Genomic DNA, 15,312 nt, shown 5'->3' on the forward strand with positions numbered 1-15,312 from the left:
TTACGTACGGGTTAGGGATAAACCGGAGCAAAACGAGAAGAAAACCCTGTTGCTGCAGCGCTGGCAGTGGCTTTTGGGGGGTGAGACCGAGGCAAGCCGGCGGTGTACGCGTAGCAGGACTAGTCCGAGCGCCGGTACTACTACAGCTGCTGCTTTTCTGGGGCTCCTCGCTTTAAAAGCCTTCCCCTCACCTCCCCTGCCTGGCCTCGTCTCCTCTCCTCCCCTCCTCCCCTGCCTCGTCTCCGCCCCCCACCCCTCCTCGTCTTATTCCTTTCGCCCCCACGATTCCCACGCCCCCTCCCAAAACCCCCCACCTCGACGCGCCGCGCGGCCGCCGGCTTAGGGTTCGGCGCGCCCATGTCGTCGCCGGCGCCACAGCAGGCGCCGCCGCCGCCGCCTCCGCCGCCGCCGCCCGCGCCCGCGCCTGTCTCCGCGACCCCCATCTCGGTGCAGCAGCCGCCTAACCAGCCCAAGCCGCCGGCGCCGCCGCCACAGCAGCAGCCGCAGCCGGCGGGACCCGTTCCCACCCCGCAGCCGCCGTCGCCGGCGCAGCTCCTGAATCTGGGCCCGCACCCGCCGATGTACCGGGGCCCGATCTGCTGGAACTCCTACTGCAAGGACCCCGACCCCAACTCCTTCGGCCGCCGCGGGTGGAAGGTCCGCTCGGGCCCGCCCTTCTCCGTGTACGCCGACCTCTGCGGGAGATGCTAGTACGTGCCGTTTCCCCCCTAACCACCTTCCTCTGCCTCTCACGCTCGCCCCCCGCCCAATCGCGCCGTCGGCGAGGCGCCCCGCGTGCTCGAATCGTGCGGGGGGAAGCTTGCTCCGTCGGGGGCGGATTCGCCTATGGTGCCCACCGGATCTACGTGGAGTGATCGCCACGTCGTTGCGATTTCGCGGGAAACGCGGGGGTTTTGTGTAAAGTTGGTGTGGGTTTTTTTTGGTGCTTTGACTTGCGTGCGACTCCTTATTCCTGATGCATGCATGCATGTGTGGCTTACTGCTGCCCTTGGCTCTCTGTTTTGTGTGGCCAGTTCACAGTTTGAACAGGGGATATACTGCGAGACGTTCCATTCCGAGGAGGGTGGCTGGAGGAACTGCGAATCCTGTGGGACGGTACGTGCTCTTGCATGCTGATCTTGCCTCTCGGTGGCCGTCAGTGTTTCTTTTACCTGCTGAGTGATCGGTTCGTGTGCGTTTGTGTTCTGATCGAACAGAGGGTGCATTGCGGCTGCATCGTGTCCATCCACAAGTATCAGCTCCGTGATACTGGCGGGGTTGACTGCGCCAAGTGTGCTCGGAACACCCGTACTGCCATGGTATGTCGTGTAAATTTTCATTGTCACTGAGGATTTACTATTATTGGGGGCCAAGTGCATGCAACATGAGTCACTTTTATCCTTGACTGTCAGGTTGTTTTATTAGTCTATTGTTTCAACATGTTGCATCCATTAGTGGGCATAAATCTCTTGAAGTAAAGCATTTCAGTGGTTTGTTTGTCACTTGGGTTTCTAGTTAGTATGCTATTTGATTGGCAGCATTAATTAGGTGGATGTTATATTGCTAATATCATGCTTCTACCTTCTAATGCCATTAATTAACTTTTGTCCTTATGTCAAGGATCCATTTATTTACTGAAACAATGCTAATGTCATTTACTAAAGCTGGCAATTATGTACGCAGAGGATGTCTATTTTTCATATTGAAGAAGCCTCCATTTATTATGTTAACTGAATAGTGGGAGTTTGAAGTTCTGATGTTCTCTATGAGTTTAGTTCATGTTTTGATCCATACTTGAACACAATCTGTGCTTTGCTTCGTAGGCACCACCAAGTCCTGTATGGGCGTCCCCGATGCATAATTCTCAAAATGTAGCTGACAAAAAAGACATTCCTGTAAAGAGCTGGAGACCTCCTGCTGGGCAAATTTCAAGCCAGTGGCGACAGACTAATATGTGGAGTGTGTCCAGTATACAGTCGGACTTGCAGCAGCGTCTAGCTTTTGAGTTTGATAGGCCTAGTGGTAGCGAGAAATTACTTCCTGGGCGCACTTTTATCCATGCCCAGGATAGTAGGAAATTTGATGACATGCATGACAGACCAGCAACTCCTGCTGGCATCAACCACATTGTGAGGGAGAGAGATGCTAATGGGCATGGCCAGCCCACCAATATGGATCCAGCTTACTCTTATACCCTCTATCACAGAGATGGATCACATCCAAATAATATACATGATCCTAGTCACCATGGTGGAGAAAATGATTCTTTGTCTTCCCGGAAAGTGGCGATGCCAGATGCTTCTACAAATGTGGATACTGGATTCAAGCTTGATTCACATCATCCATCTATTTTAAAGGATGATCCACCATCCCTTTCAGTTGGTTTGGCTTCTAATTTTTCATCACAGAATGGACCGAAAGATCATATCAGAATTGCACCTTCTCAGCAGCAAGCGCAAATGGTTTCGTCCTCGTTGCAGAAGCAGTTCTATCCTCACACAGTGTCTGGTTATAATGAACTCCAAGCGCAAATGCGCAATGGAAGACCCAGAATGGATGCAAAGGCGAGATCACAGTTACTTCCCCGCTATTGGCCAAGAATAACAGATCAAGAGATACAACACTTATCTAGCGAGTATCCGATGTATTCTACTTTATGTTATTGAGCAATTTTCCTTTAAAAAGATATTCCTTTCATAGTCGAAATTCCAACTTGTGTAGAAATGTTATTTGTTTGAAATCTTTACTAAGTTTTCCCTTAACTTTCACACAGTTTAAATTCTGTTATTACTCCTTTGTTTGAAAAGATGCTAAGTGCTAGTGATGCTGGGCGGATTGGTCGTCTAGTTTTGCCAAAGAAGTGTGCTGAGGTGAGTTGCTAATTCGATTGCCATTTTTTTCTGTAGATTCTCTATGGTTACGCTATCTCAGGGCCTAATGTTATTGAGAATGGAACATTACCTTCGTTGCTGTTACTAGTTTTGTTTGTATGTCTTTAGTAAGCGTGCCATATCAGAATGTTTTATTGACTTATAAGTTGAAAATTCAGCTTTGTTAGTTATCCTGGCCCATGTGATAAATTGTTAATAGATGCATGAATAAATTGCAAAATATCTATAGAAAGCAGAGCTTATTTAAGAGAACCCTGCTGAGAGTTTATTTTCATTGGGTACAATCATATTATGTACTTAGAATCTTAGACTGTTCTATTTTTCTTTTGGGCATCCCTTATTTCAGAAAAGTTCCCTAATTGAAAAAACATTTTGAACAGGCATATTTCCCTCCAATCTCTCAACCTGAAGGGCTCCCTTTAAAGGTTCAGGATGCCAGTGGTAAAGAATGGATATTCCAATTCCGTTACTGGCCTAATAATAATAGCAGGATGTATGTATTGGAGGGTGTCACACCTTGTATTCAGTCAATGCAGTTACAAGCAGGTGATACAGGTATGCAGCTTTTCTTAAACAAATGGATGTTGGAGTAGGCCTACAGAAGATTCGTGACATTAGTCATATATACTAGTACTACCATGAATTACTCGTACAAGAGAACAGACCTATTTCTATGTAGTGTCTCTGTTTAGCAAACAGTACATAAACATGAAGAATCTTAAATCTTGATATTACTTGTGATTAATCTCACCCATTCAGATACATTAGTCTTAATTGTTCATGTTCATGCGATGGAGACAGTATTTAAATTCACACTGTACTTCTTAAACATACTGCCTGACTCCCTGACTTGACCTTGTGCTGCAATGCTAATGCCTTTACTTTATCTCTTTCAACTATGTCGTGCATTATCAATTCATATATGTCTCATTATCGTAGTTATCATTTTTTTTATTTTTAATTTATAATGCTATCTTTCTGTAGTAACCTTCAGCCGAATAGATCCAGAAGGGAAATTGATCATGGGGTTCAGGAAGGCAACTAATATTTCATCTGAACAGGTACACATTGAAGTATTAATTATAGGTGATTGTTGCTGCAACATAAAAAAGGCATTTAAAGATTAAACCACTAGAAAGTATATGCACATTGATTGCAGTTATAATGTAACTTGAAAAGATAAGTCACATGCTTCCAATTCTGTCAGTATTTGTTACGACTGATGGCTGATGAAAAGCTATTTTAATTTCCATACCTCTCCAGTGTCTGCAATTTCAATGATATGATGCATCTTTGTAGTATTTCAGTACTCAAGATTCAAGCTCCCGTTTCGTTTCTGGGACCTTTTTTTATCAACTGAAATGAGATAGTTATTGTACTTATGTCAGCAATATAAACAGTTAGCTGTGTAGTTTTCCCTAATCAAACATTCAAACTAATCTACAAAATGGTGGTTATATTTTTTATTTTTAAAAGTAAACCATTCTTACTCATTTTCCTTTTCTCAGGAGCAAACAACAAAGCCTGCCAATGGGGCCCCAGCAACTTCAGAGGCAAATGGTAAAGTTTCTGCTTCAGATCCCAGTCCAAATGCTGCAGTTTCCCGACAAAACAAGGTCAGCACAGAGACCAAAAGCTCTAGCCCTGTGGAACAAGGCACTACCTCCAAAATTGAAAAAGATGGATTAACACAGAAGGAAGGGCCAGGAACTGCTAGTTCTTCTCCAGGTCCTGTCAAGAGAAAAGCAGCTAATCTTACTCCAAAGAATAAACGACTACGGATGGAAAATGAGGAATCAATGGAGTTGAAGATAACATGGGAGGAAGCTCAAGAATTGCTTCGTCCCCCTCCTAAGGCTCCTAACGTTGTTATTGTTGATGGCCATGAGTTCGAGGAATATGAGGTCTGGAATTCCTTTCAACATTTATCTTCTTTAAAAATTGCCTTCTGAAACTGAAATTTGTTCTGAGAACATCTATTTTCAATGACTATATTTGCACGCAACACTTGTTCTGTTGTTTATTTGTACTGTTTAATAAAGAAGAAGAAAAAGACTTGTTTCTGATATCTGTATTGAAATCCTGTGCATTTCAGGAGCCACCAATACTTGGAAGGAAGACATATTTTGTGGCAGATCAATCAGGGTAATCTTTTTCAAACTTGAAAATCTTTACATATACTTTTTTGTTTATCTTATTAAAGTAGTTTAAACTTTAAATTTATATTCTTTAAAAAAACTTTAAATTTATATTAGCTGTCAGTACTTCCTACATATTAGTTATGAAGTGAGTCAGTGACATTGCAAAAATTCAATTTAAATTCTTTTGAGTTCAACCTGTAATGTTCCCAGAAGTTTAAACTTTGTTTAGTTTCTCTCCCACTCGCATATAAATTTATCGTTTTGTTTTAACAGTTCAAATCATCAATGGGCCCAATGTGAGAATTGTTCCAAATGGAGGAAACTGCCAGTAGATGCCCTCATGCCCTCTAAATGGACCTGCTCTGACAATAAATGGGATTCAGAAAGGTGACCTTCTGTTAATGTGATTCATTGTTTCTTTAATATATGATTTCTTCCAATTTTTTTTGTGGCATTCTGAAAAATTACAAAACATCTTTACATCCATGGGTCACTCGGTCAAAGCTTTTTCTTCAAAGTGGGCATACCTGGAAACAAATCTTAGCCCAAATGCCAGCCTGATCTTTATGTAGTTTATATTGGTTGTAATAATAACTTATTACATGTATATGTAATCAATCCAAGTACGTGTAATCAAAATATATAGCAAAACATTGGACAAAGAATGATTAATCAAAATCAATCCAAGTTGACATTGTTTAATTTTATAGTAACTTATCAAAGAGGAATTACATAGAAGTGATCATCCTTGAACATGTTCAAGGAAGTGTATGATTCCTGCAGCCTCTGTTTACTACAGGATTCAATTGAATATGTACTAGATAGAATGCCTTTACTGAACATCACATTGCACTATTATTAAAAGGCTACAAGTGTATGCACACATTTCTTTTGTAATTAATAAGTTGCTAAAAATTGACCAACCTACATGTTCAAATGTTTCTAGTAGTCCATTGGATATGATTCATTGGTATGTGATTTGACCTGAATACCTGATATATTCAGTTGAAAGACTTTTTGTAAGTTTTAACTTATCACCTATGTATTTTAATGGTAAGGTGTGTGGTTTTTTCTTGATTACTTTAACTGTATGATACCACCAAGTTTAGTGCTCTACACATAATAGCACTTCACATCAATCGATTAAAATTCTAGATCCTTTTTGTCGTACCTTGGTTTCTAAAAACATTTTCCACTACCATGTATGAGTATATCTAGGCTTAAACTATTACCATCAAAATTGCACTAAAACTTCATAGGATGGTGCTGTATCATTACCAACTGGTGAACTGTTTTTAGCAACGGGTGGAAACTATTGAGTCTGTTTCTCGAGTGTTGTTCTAGAAGATACAGTGGCATGCTAAATGAGCAGTTAGGTGTATGTTTTGTCAGGAGTCAAGACATAGCTAAATATTAGTTATTTTGTGGCTTGTTACATATGGTTTGCTCATCACTATATCTTAGCTATTCAGTTAATCACCACTATTTTTGTCTTTAGGTCTTCTTGCGAAGCTGCACAAGAAATAAGTATGGAGGAACTTGCAGAATTGATTCCTATAAAATCTGGTATGGTCCAATGTTCTCTAAAGTATTTATGCTTCTGCAGCAGTTGATTTTTCATCAGTAGTTTTTTTCTTCCAAATAGAAATGTGGAAGATGAATTTCTGAACATCTAGATTGCCTAGAGCCTAGAGTTGTGAGGACATGGCGCTAGCTTACGAAAGTATAATCTGAGATGTGGACAATGGAGAAGGGCTCTGACCTCAGTAACTGGGCATGCTAAAGCAATTCGTAGTCCTAGGCCTATTCATGGTACCTTCTGAGACTGCTGAAACCGCCAGGCCTACCGGGACGAAACCAACTACAAGCTTATGTGCAGGCCCGGTTTTGTTTGGTGTCAAAACCAGTGAAGTCGTCGGCATGCTCTTGACAGGCCACTCTCCCACTTTTATTCATGGACCCACCTCTCTCTCCCCCTCTACCTTGCCGGCATTCTCGTTTCACTGGTACTGCTGGGCATGATGCCATGTCTGTTAGGTCCAGTTGTAGTGATGCTTCGCGTCCTTGGTCTTCTGTGTCGTGGCTCCCTTGCCCCGGATGTGGAGGTTGAGGCAGCACTCTACGGTGTCTCCTTGGGCATCGCTGATGGATGGAGAGAGAATGGCAGCATGCAGATCATCACAGGACTCCTTCCTGTCATCCTGCCTACTACCAGGGATGGCAATGGGTACCCGAAACCTGATGGGTTTCTACTCTATTAGGGTATGGGTATGGGTTAATTTATCTACCCGCGGGTCTGTACATGGGCTGATGGGCAACAAAACAGACCCATCGGGTCTACGGGTATGGGTCTTGGTGTATAGTACCCAAACCTGCAAACCCATTGGTTTATTATACCTGGCCTATCAATCAAATCAGCCCATTCTTTGGCCCATATACAATCTCAGATAGCCCAACCAGCCTGGCCTGGCCCATTGGTGCAGTATAAAAGATGATTCAACAGCTCAACCCCTAACCTGGCTCATTTCCTTCCCGTCCCCACTCCCCACCCGATTGAGCAGCCACCCCTGCCGCGGCAGATCTGCACCTGGCCTCCCACACCAAAGCCGTTGAGCAGCGCCGGCACCAGCACTAGCACAACACTGGGCCTCCACTACGCACCTGGCCAGCAGCACTTGAAGCCTTCACGGATTCATGCTATGTACTGCAAGTTTGCAGTGGAGAGAGAGCAAGCGAGTAGACAAACGATTGATCATCTCTTTGGCTCATCCCCATCTCGTTTTTTGTGTTAATCTATTGTGTGATAGCACAGACTCCTGCAGATCAGCAAGCTGATTTTTGATTTGGTTGCTTTATTAGTAGTATAGTGAACCAATGGCTTTTTGTATCTTCTTTATTGAGAATCGAATCAAGGTTAACTGATGACTCATTGTCCATTGTTCTTGCTTTTGCAAAATTATGTCATTTGTATTGGTTACTGAACTCGCTACCACACGAACATGGCAGTGGTAAACCACTCAAGTGTAATTCATGGTGCAGAACCATGCATAAATCCTAGTGCATGCTATAGCGAGGTACTTAGCAGCGTTAAAAGGGATTTCACATTTATCCAACGTTTTTATGAAATGCCATCTTGAAGCTTGCCTAACCCCTTTTCATAGCATTGGTTCTGTTAGCCCTTTTCCTGGCTCTTGCATTGTTCAATTTAGGTGATGCATCCTTATGTATGCTATGCATAATGTCCGTCTCATTATTCTTTGTTACCTTTACATAATGTCTAGTACTCCCTCCGTATAGGAAAAGAATGTCGCTTTGGACAAGGTTTGGGTCAAACAGTGGGAAATATAAATCATAAAGAACTTTTAAGTTATTGAGTTATAAAAAGTGAAAGCCATACGAATATATTTTTCTTAAAAAACACTTTGATAAAAAATATACATATATCACTTTTCAACAAATATTTGTCAAAGTTATGCCTTGGAGACCGTGTTGCTGTCCTAAACGTCTTTTGTTTCCTATATGGAGGGAGTATATAGATGGTCGTTTATGTGCAATTGGGCTTTAACTGCATCTAATGGTGTGTGCTGTAGATCAAATGTGATTCGTGGTTCTATGGTAGCGGGCTTCTCAGTTTCAGTTACATTACAAAGAAAGCTTTTTTTTTTTCTGAATTGCAGGTCCAGGTGGAGCAAAAAAGCCCAAAGCTAGGGTAGAAGGTGAAACTATTGATGCTTCAGATGGGCTCGACACTCTTGCAAACCTTGCAATCCTTGGTGAAGGTGAAGCCCTCCCGTCCCAGCCAACCACAAAACATCCCCGCCATCGTCCTGGCTGCTCATGCATTGTCTGCATCCAACCACCAAGCGGGAAGGGCCCAAAGCACAAGCAAACATGCACCTGCAACGTCTGTATGACGGTTCGGCGTCGTTTCAGGACACTAATGCTTCGACGTGAGAAGAGGGCGGCCACAGATTCGCCTCGTAGAAAAGATACAGGCCAATCCAGCGAGACAGGCAGACAAAGTGGATCTAGCCGGCTGGCGACCAATGCCAGTGCAACTGGCTCTTCCCAGAAAGCAGCAGATGCGAAGACCAGGGCACCTGAAGACATGGCCGTAGATCACAAGGTGTCATCCTCTCCAGTCAAGAACCACATTGACCTGAACATCCAGCCTGAACGGGACGATGAGCAGTCACCGAAGTCTGGTGCGGCTGGTGCATTGAGCCGAGACAATCCGACTTAGGGTGGCTCACGCGGAGAGGCTGGGTCATATCGGTGAGAGTGGACATAGATAGCTGATCGAACATATCATTCCGAAATGTCTATACCCATTAAGAAAAGATGTGGCATGAGGTGTTGTAGTGTAGGTATTATATGTTCCCATACCATAGAGCCGGTTTTCGTTTTTCCCAGACAGACGCCAGGTGGTAATGTTATCGTGTATACATAGGCCAGGATGTCAGTAGGTGTTGCGTGGGGCCTTGCAGACCCTGTATGCATGTATGTATTGCAAGACCAGCGCGTCGTTTCGGCAGTGTAAAATGGGAGTTGTTTGGGTATCAAGCCCATTGCTTAGCTGAAGCTTCGCCGCCTTCTTTAAGATGCTAATATTTGATAAACAAGACGACGACCTTTTATACATCAACAAGGAACATACGCAAACATGTGAGACAAACAACGCATTTATCCTCAACACAGACATACGAAAACGGAGGCCTTCCTGCCAGCCCAGAACCTATAGACGGTAAACGGGCGCCCTGGCACTGACGACAAGTTTGATTCATTCTCAGAGCATCTCCAGCGGTCCAACCAGGAGAGTGGATAAGAAAATAGTGTTTCAGCAGTATCCCAAATCTTTCCTTTTTTCATTATTTATTAGAACAACCCAATAATTCACCTCAACTCTCCTTAAACTTAAATAAAGAGGGAACTATGACTCTCCCAATAAAGTGCTGAATTGGGAGAAGTTATTTTCTTTTTTTTCGAGTAAAATTGGGAGAAGTTATTGGGAGACTGCAAAATCAAATTCTCCAATAATCCTAAAATTTTTATTAGGACATCTCCCTGTATCAATTATTGAAAAATGATTATTAGGGAACTGCTAGAGATGCTATTAGGAAAAGGAAAAGGAAAGGCTTGGAGAGACTGCTGAAGAACTATTTTCTTATCTACTCCCAATTGGGAATTAAGGGACTCTTGGAGATGCTCTCGGGCAAAAGAAATTGGGGATGGTCAGACCAACAGTAATCCGCACCTGTCACTGCTAACAAGTGCTACAAAACTTGTGCTTTGTCTTGTGCAAAAAAGAAACTATCACTATCACCTTCTTACTTTGACAAAACCATATCTTACAGAGATCAACACCCCAAAACCAAAATCGAGAACGGACGCGAAACCAAAAACGAGCAGTTCTTTTGCAAGCTGCAACTATTTTCAGCTAGTTTTCATTCAGACTATTCAGTACTGGCTGCCCCCGCCGAGCATGTCGTTGTAGTGCTTGAGGGACTCCTGCCGCTGCAGCCGCATCTCCATGTTGAACTTGTGGATGAACGCCTCCACCCGGCGGTTCAGCTCGTCCTGCCCCAGCGACGGCTCCCGCCTCACCGGCGCCGCCTTGCTCCTCCCGGCGGCGCCGTCGTTGAAAGTCTCGGCCTTCCGCATCGCCCCCGCCGGCGCGGCGGCCGCGGGATCGATCTCCCCGCTGCCCACGCCGCCGGACGGGCGACGCCCTGGGCGGGTGTCCCAGGTGTCCGACTTCTTGAGGTGCCGCGCCAGTGGCGGCCCTCGCCCCTCCGTGATCGCCTTCCATGTGCTCTCCAGCGTCTCCTCCTTCCGCGGCCGTGACACCCGCAGAGCCCTGCTCCCTGAAATGCCAAAAATCCGCATTGGTACCAAAACAAAACCCCTATTCTTGGGAGAATTCATCTTTTAGTGGCTCGGTTTTCATGGCTCAAATTAAAACTGATGGACTAAAGGCAGAGCAACCAGGGGATGATTAGAAATGGAGATTTCTGATGTGTGTCAACGATGGGCGAATGTGTAATTAACGTTGTGTTACCTTCGGGGCTCGGCTTGGGCGCCTTCCGGCTGAACCTCGCTGACACCAGCGGCTTCTCCCTGGAGTTGGTCAGGTCCGCGAACGGCGCCACCTCGCTCTCTGCATCCGCCTCCACCTCCGCCGCCGCGCCACGCCGATGCGGCGTCCACGTCGACCTTGAAATCGAGAATTCTTCATCCTCCTCCACCGGCGCCGGCGCCGCAGTGTTCATATCCGGCGCAGGCTCCTCCGCAGCATCCACCTCCGCGGCCGGCACGGGCATCGGCACGACCGGCGCAGCCACCTGCACCGCGACCGCCGGCTGGATCCCATCCTGCTCCATCTCCTCCTCCGCCACTCCTGCTCCTCTGGCGGAGGCGGCGGTGGCGGCGGCGGAAGCGTAAGGAGAGGCCGACGGGCGGTCGCCGCCGTTGGTGCTCGGCTGGAAGCGCGAGGACGCGGCGATGGAGATGATGATGGCGTTGATGACGAGGTAGAGATACGGCGGCGTGAGCCACGTAGCCGCGGCGGCCCGCGCGCGCGGCAGCTCCTCCGCCACGAACGCCGCCGCCGCGGGGCCCAGGAACCGCACCCCCGCCGCCGCCAGCAGCGCCGCGGCGGCCGCCGCCGCCGCCTTCACCGTCCGCTCGTACCCCATCGACCCCCTCGCGGTCCCCGCCCCGACCCTCCTCTCCTCCCTCGCGGTTCCAGCTCCCCCAAGCCAACGCACGAGCCTCAGGTGACGCCGGCCTCCCGTCCCGTGTCGTCGACCGTTTGGTGTGCTGTGCTCGCAGCGGGCGGCAGCTAGCGAAACGGAAGGGAGGAGCGTGGCAAGCAAAGCAAGCGTCGCAGCGAGAAGAGGTGGGGCGCGGTGGGGCGAGGGATTTATAACCAGGGGGGTCCGGCCCGACGGCGACGCGCGGGCCGTTGGATGGGGCGTTTCGAGCGGTGGATGATGCGATGCGGAGGGGGCGCGGAGTGCCGTCCTGTCTGGGGCTCTGGGCACGGGGGGTTGCTTCGTTAGAAAGGTCTGGATCAGCAGCGGCAGCGCAGCAGTAACGAAGGGTGATGGCTGGCTCGTGTGACCGCGGGGACGGGACGTCAGGATCTCCATGGCCGGTGGCGGAAGGTGGACGCCGAGTCGTCGACCTCCCTCCCCGGCCGGCTCAGAGCGCCACCGAATTCCGCCGGAGTTTTCCGCCTCGGGGTCGTCCGTCCACACGATGGCGTTCGGTCACCGGCCGCGCATTGATCAGACGGTTCGGATGTAAGGTTTAAAGGCCGGGTCGTCGACACCACGCACGTACTGGACCGTGTCGTGGGCATTGCATTCGCACAGTGCTGGGCCACTGCTCAAGATATAAACGGATGAATCCCGTGGCATGTGGGGTTCATTCACTACCGCGAGCGATCAATCCGTGTCCGGGACCCTGCTGATGATAAACGCTGGTGCACGACACAGCTTGAGCTTGGAAGGAAAACGATGTGGGAGCCGAGGGCCGCGAGGGAGGCCGGCCGAGCTCAACTCAAACGGTCAGAAAAATAACCGTTGGGTGCGGTGGGGAGCCAAGCCAGCCAGCCAGGGAAGGGACTGAGAGGAAGAGAGCGGGGCCCAGCCGGTAGGACCAACAACCTTCCCATCGTGGGCCTTCCCGCGCAGCCACGTGGGCCAGGCTCCCCGCTTAAACAAAAAGCGAGCTCCCGCTTTCTCTGACCCCGGGGGCCACGGCCAACCTGGCGTCCGTACCGCCGTTTCCTTAGGCTCCAGCTCGGCTGACCGCACCAACGCCACCCCTTATCTTGACTTCTCCGGTTCTCCTCTTCCTCTCCAGGGATCCGGTGCTCGTGCCATGCCAACGCCATGCCCATGCCCATTTAAAAAGGCCCCGCGCAAGCTACTGTACTACATGTGCCGCTACCCGTACGTGAATGTCCAGACATTTTGGGGTCGATCAGTTCTAAAAAGAGTTTGGGGGTCGATGAATCTAAGAGCAGTGTCTCGGGACTAATTAACGAGACTGGAATCAAAAAAGGAAAAACAAACTGGAAGCCATACCGGCGATACCAGGCATCCGCGTATGCCCGCTCCTCGCCATGCTACAGCACAGAAAAAAGAGCCGTGAGAGGCCGCGCCGAAACGTGGCGCGCAACGTGTGCACCGTGGCGGGATGGCACGAAACGAGCTCGGCTACACACACTGATACGCGGCGCACGATGACCTCACGCGCGGTGGTGGCGCACGGCAGACACGTACAGGTGCGCGGTGCGGGTGCGGCTCGGTTGGGCCGCGCGCCTACCTGCCCATGCAGGCGTGCCTAGCCGTATACGTATTTCTGCATGCCCGCCGCGGCGCGGCAGAGACACGGGTACATGATGGTGGCGTGGCGTGGAGCGGTGGCCTAATCTGGCTCGCCATCCTCGCGCACGCACGGATGCCGTGTGCACGCGCGTAGCCTGCGCCCTGCAGCTTTCTCCGTCCTGCCTACCTCGCCCGCCTCTCCGCCCGCAGCCACAAGAAAACTCTTCGTCGCGTGGTACGGGAACGTGATAGCCTTTTCTCGCTTGGGGTGCGCACGGCAAAGGGTTGGGGCAGAAAGCTAGGATCGATGGGACGCCGGCCGGCGGCGGCGCGGCGCGTGTTGTCTCATGCTGCGACGACTGTGGCCGCGCCGCCGCCGCCCATCACCGGCCGCGCGTGCCGGCCGGCGGCGCGCTGCTCACGTGGTGGCTCCCAACACGTCTCTCGTGCGCGCCACACGCCTTTGCGCTAGGGGCAGGCAGGCACGGCCTCAGACCCACCAGTCCACCACGATCGAGCCTCTTTTTTCCTTTCGCTCGAAGCGGGTTGGTTGACAGCGATTAGGCTAGCTGTCGGTAATTACGTGCAGCTATACTACTAGATAGTACGTCAACTACTACTGTAGAACGTGATTACGTGATCGATGCTGTGCCGCCGCCGCAATTAATTACTAATTGCAGGCTAGCAGCAGGCGGCGAGAGCCTGGCGTGCGGCGACCGGCGTCGAGAGTTTTGCTTCCGTGGGTTATATTGTGTTCGTGGGCGTGGGCGTGTACCTACACCTGTCAATGCACGAACTGCTCCACGAATATTTGGAGCAAGTCATTAGACTGGGTGTGCTAGCTACCTGCCGAGTTTTTCTTCGTCGATCGGTGTGGTTACCTGAATCCCGTGTCACAGAGGTGCACACATACGACGTGCTCGCCGGGTTACGCGGGTGACTGAAAAGGAACAGGGCAGGCAACAACGACGGTAATGTATTTATTAATGGGCCAGCGAAATATCCTGCAGTAGCTAGCGTAGATATGGAGTATCCTACTACTAGATAGCAGTTGATTTCAAAAATGGGGTTAGGGTTAGTCGCCAGATAACAGTGCTCGCTTAATATTTTTATAAACTAGGGTTAGTAGTAGTGTAATGATTGGTTGGGCACAGCCGGGCGTACAAGTTAAACTCGCGGCGATCTCCGGGACAGCGACGGTTCCCGAACCCCGGCGACGTCGGCGGCCTCGGGAGCTGGCCAGCGCACAAGAGTGGCGACCTGGCGCCACTGCCCGGCGTTTGCTTCCGTCTTGCGAACTCGTTCGTGTCCCCTAATCAATGGAGAAGCTAGCACAACGCATGCCCGTTGACTTTTAGATCTATCGGACGCTCTACCATGCATATGAAACCTAATTTACTATTCCCTCCGTTCCAAAATGTAAGTTATTTTGACTTTTTAAAATTCATATATTTTATCATATATCTAGACATATAGACATATGTTATATCTAGGTGCATAGCAAATACTATAAATCTAAAAAAAATCAAAACAACCTACATTTTGAAATGGAGGGAGTAGTAATTTTCTCGTGCATGTATCTCTGCACATCGCAAGCTAGCGTATCACACCACACAAAATAAAAATCCGCAACAAAACTAGCCCATCGATTCACAATCACAGCACTTGGATGCTCATGCACCCAATGTGTAGCGGTACGGTGCCGCGCCCGGGATCGAATCGGAGCGAGCACCTTTTTTTTTGGACGGGACGTGTGTGGTCGTGTGGATGCGCTGCATGCTCCCCGGCCGCGAGTTGGCGTCCTCGTCCGCCGCCACCCGTGGAAAGCTGTGCGGCATCGGGGACGGCTGGCATGGTGCACCAGGTGTGACGTGCACAAACGGAGACCGGCTCGGCCGAGCGATCGAAGAGGAAGACGCCGCTGAAAAGGGCATCCGTCGTGGC

General features: G+C 48.7%; 2 protein-coding genes across 3 annotated transcripts; one reads left to right on the forward strand and one right to left on the reverse strand.

The window, feature by feature from the left end:
- The first annotated feature begins 208 nt into the window (after positions 1-208).
- LOC120691551 (B3 domain-containing protein Os07g0563300-like) lies at positions 209-9,624 on the forward strand. 2 transcript variants are annotated; one of them, XM_039974653.1, is made up of 12 exons: positions 209-710; positions 1,035-1,116; positions 1,218-1,319; positions 1,824-2,635; positions 2,774-2,870; positions 3,272-3,446; positions 3,876-3,952; positions 4,400-4,795; positions 4,987-5,036; positions 5,306-5,419; positions 6,531-6,598; positions 8,710-9,607. In XM_039974653.1, exons 1-12 carry the CDS (start codon positions 358-360, stop codon positions 9,273-9,275), a joined length of 2,892 nt encoding a protein of 963 aa, XP_039830587.1. In that variant the 5' UTR covers positions 209-357; the 3' UTR covers positions 9,276-9,607. The 2 variants fall into 2 exon arrangements, with proteins under 2 accessions (XP_039830587.1, XP_039830581.1); XM_039974647.1 differs by having other exon boundaries at positions 284-710; positions 1,824-2,644; positions 8,710-9,624.
- Positions 9,625-10,175: 551 nt separating this feature from the next.
- On the reverse strand, positions 10,176-12,047 carry LOC120691565 (translation initiation factor IF-2-like). The gene is made up of 2 exons (XM_039974663.1): positions 11,091-12,047; positions 10,176-10,896 (listed from the first exon to the last, which is right to left on the reverse strand). Exons 1-2 carry the CDS (start codon positions 11,725-11,727, stop codon positions 10,490-10,492), a joined length of 1,044 nt encoding a protein of 347 aa, XP_039830597.1. The 5' UTR covers positions 11,728-12,047; the 3' UTR covers positions 10,176-10,489.
- Between the last annotated feature and the right edge of the window lie 3,265 nt (positions 12,048-15,312).

This window comes from Panicum virgatum, chromosome 2K (assembly GCF_016808335.1).
Source record: "Panicum virgatum strain AP13 chromosome 2K, P.virgatum_v5, whole genome shotgun sequence".
NCBI classification, from domain to species: Eukaryota; Viridiplantae; Streptophyta; class Magnoliopsida; order Poales; family Poaceae; genus Panicum; species Panicum virgatum.

Bases quoted from the DNA above. Each gene is read 5' to 3' on its own strand.
- LOC120691551 (XM_039974647.1), top strand. From the start codon at position 358: ATGTCGTCGCCGGCGCCACAGCAGGCGCCGCCGCCGCCGCCTCCGCCG. The intron at 1,320-1,823 runs GTATGTCGTGTA...TTTGCTTCGTAG, and splicing joins GGAACACCCGTACTGCCATG to GCACCACCAAGTCCTGTATG. The intron at 2,871-3,271 runs GTGAGTTGCTAA...CATTTTGAACAG, and splicing joins TGCCAAAGAAGTGTGCTGAG to GCATATTTCCCTCCAATCTC.
- LOC120691565 (XM_039974663.1), bottom strand. From the start codon at position 11,727: ATGGGGTACGAGCGGACGGTGAAGGCGGCGGCGGCGGCCGCCGCGGCG. The intron at 10,897-11,090 runs GTAACACAACGT...TTGGCATTTCAG, and splicing joins GCCCAAGCCGAGCCCCGAAG to GGAGCAGGGCTCTGCGGGTG.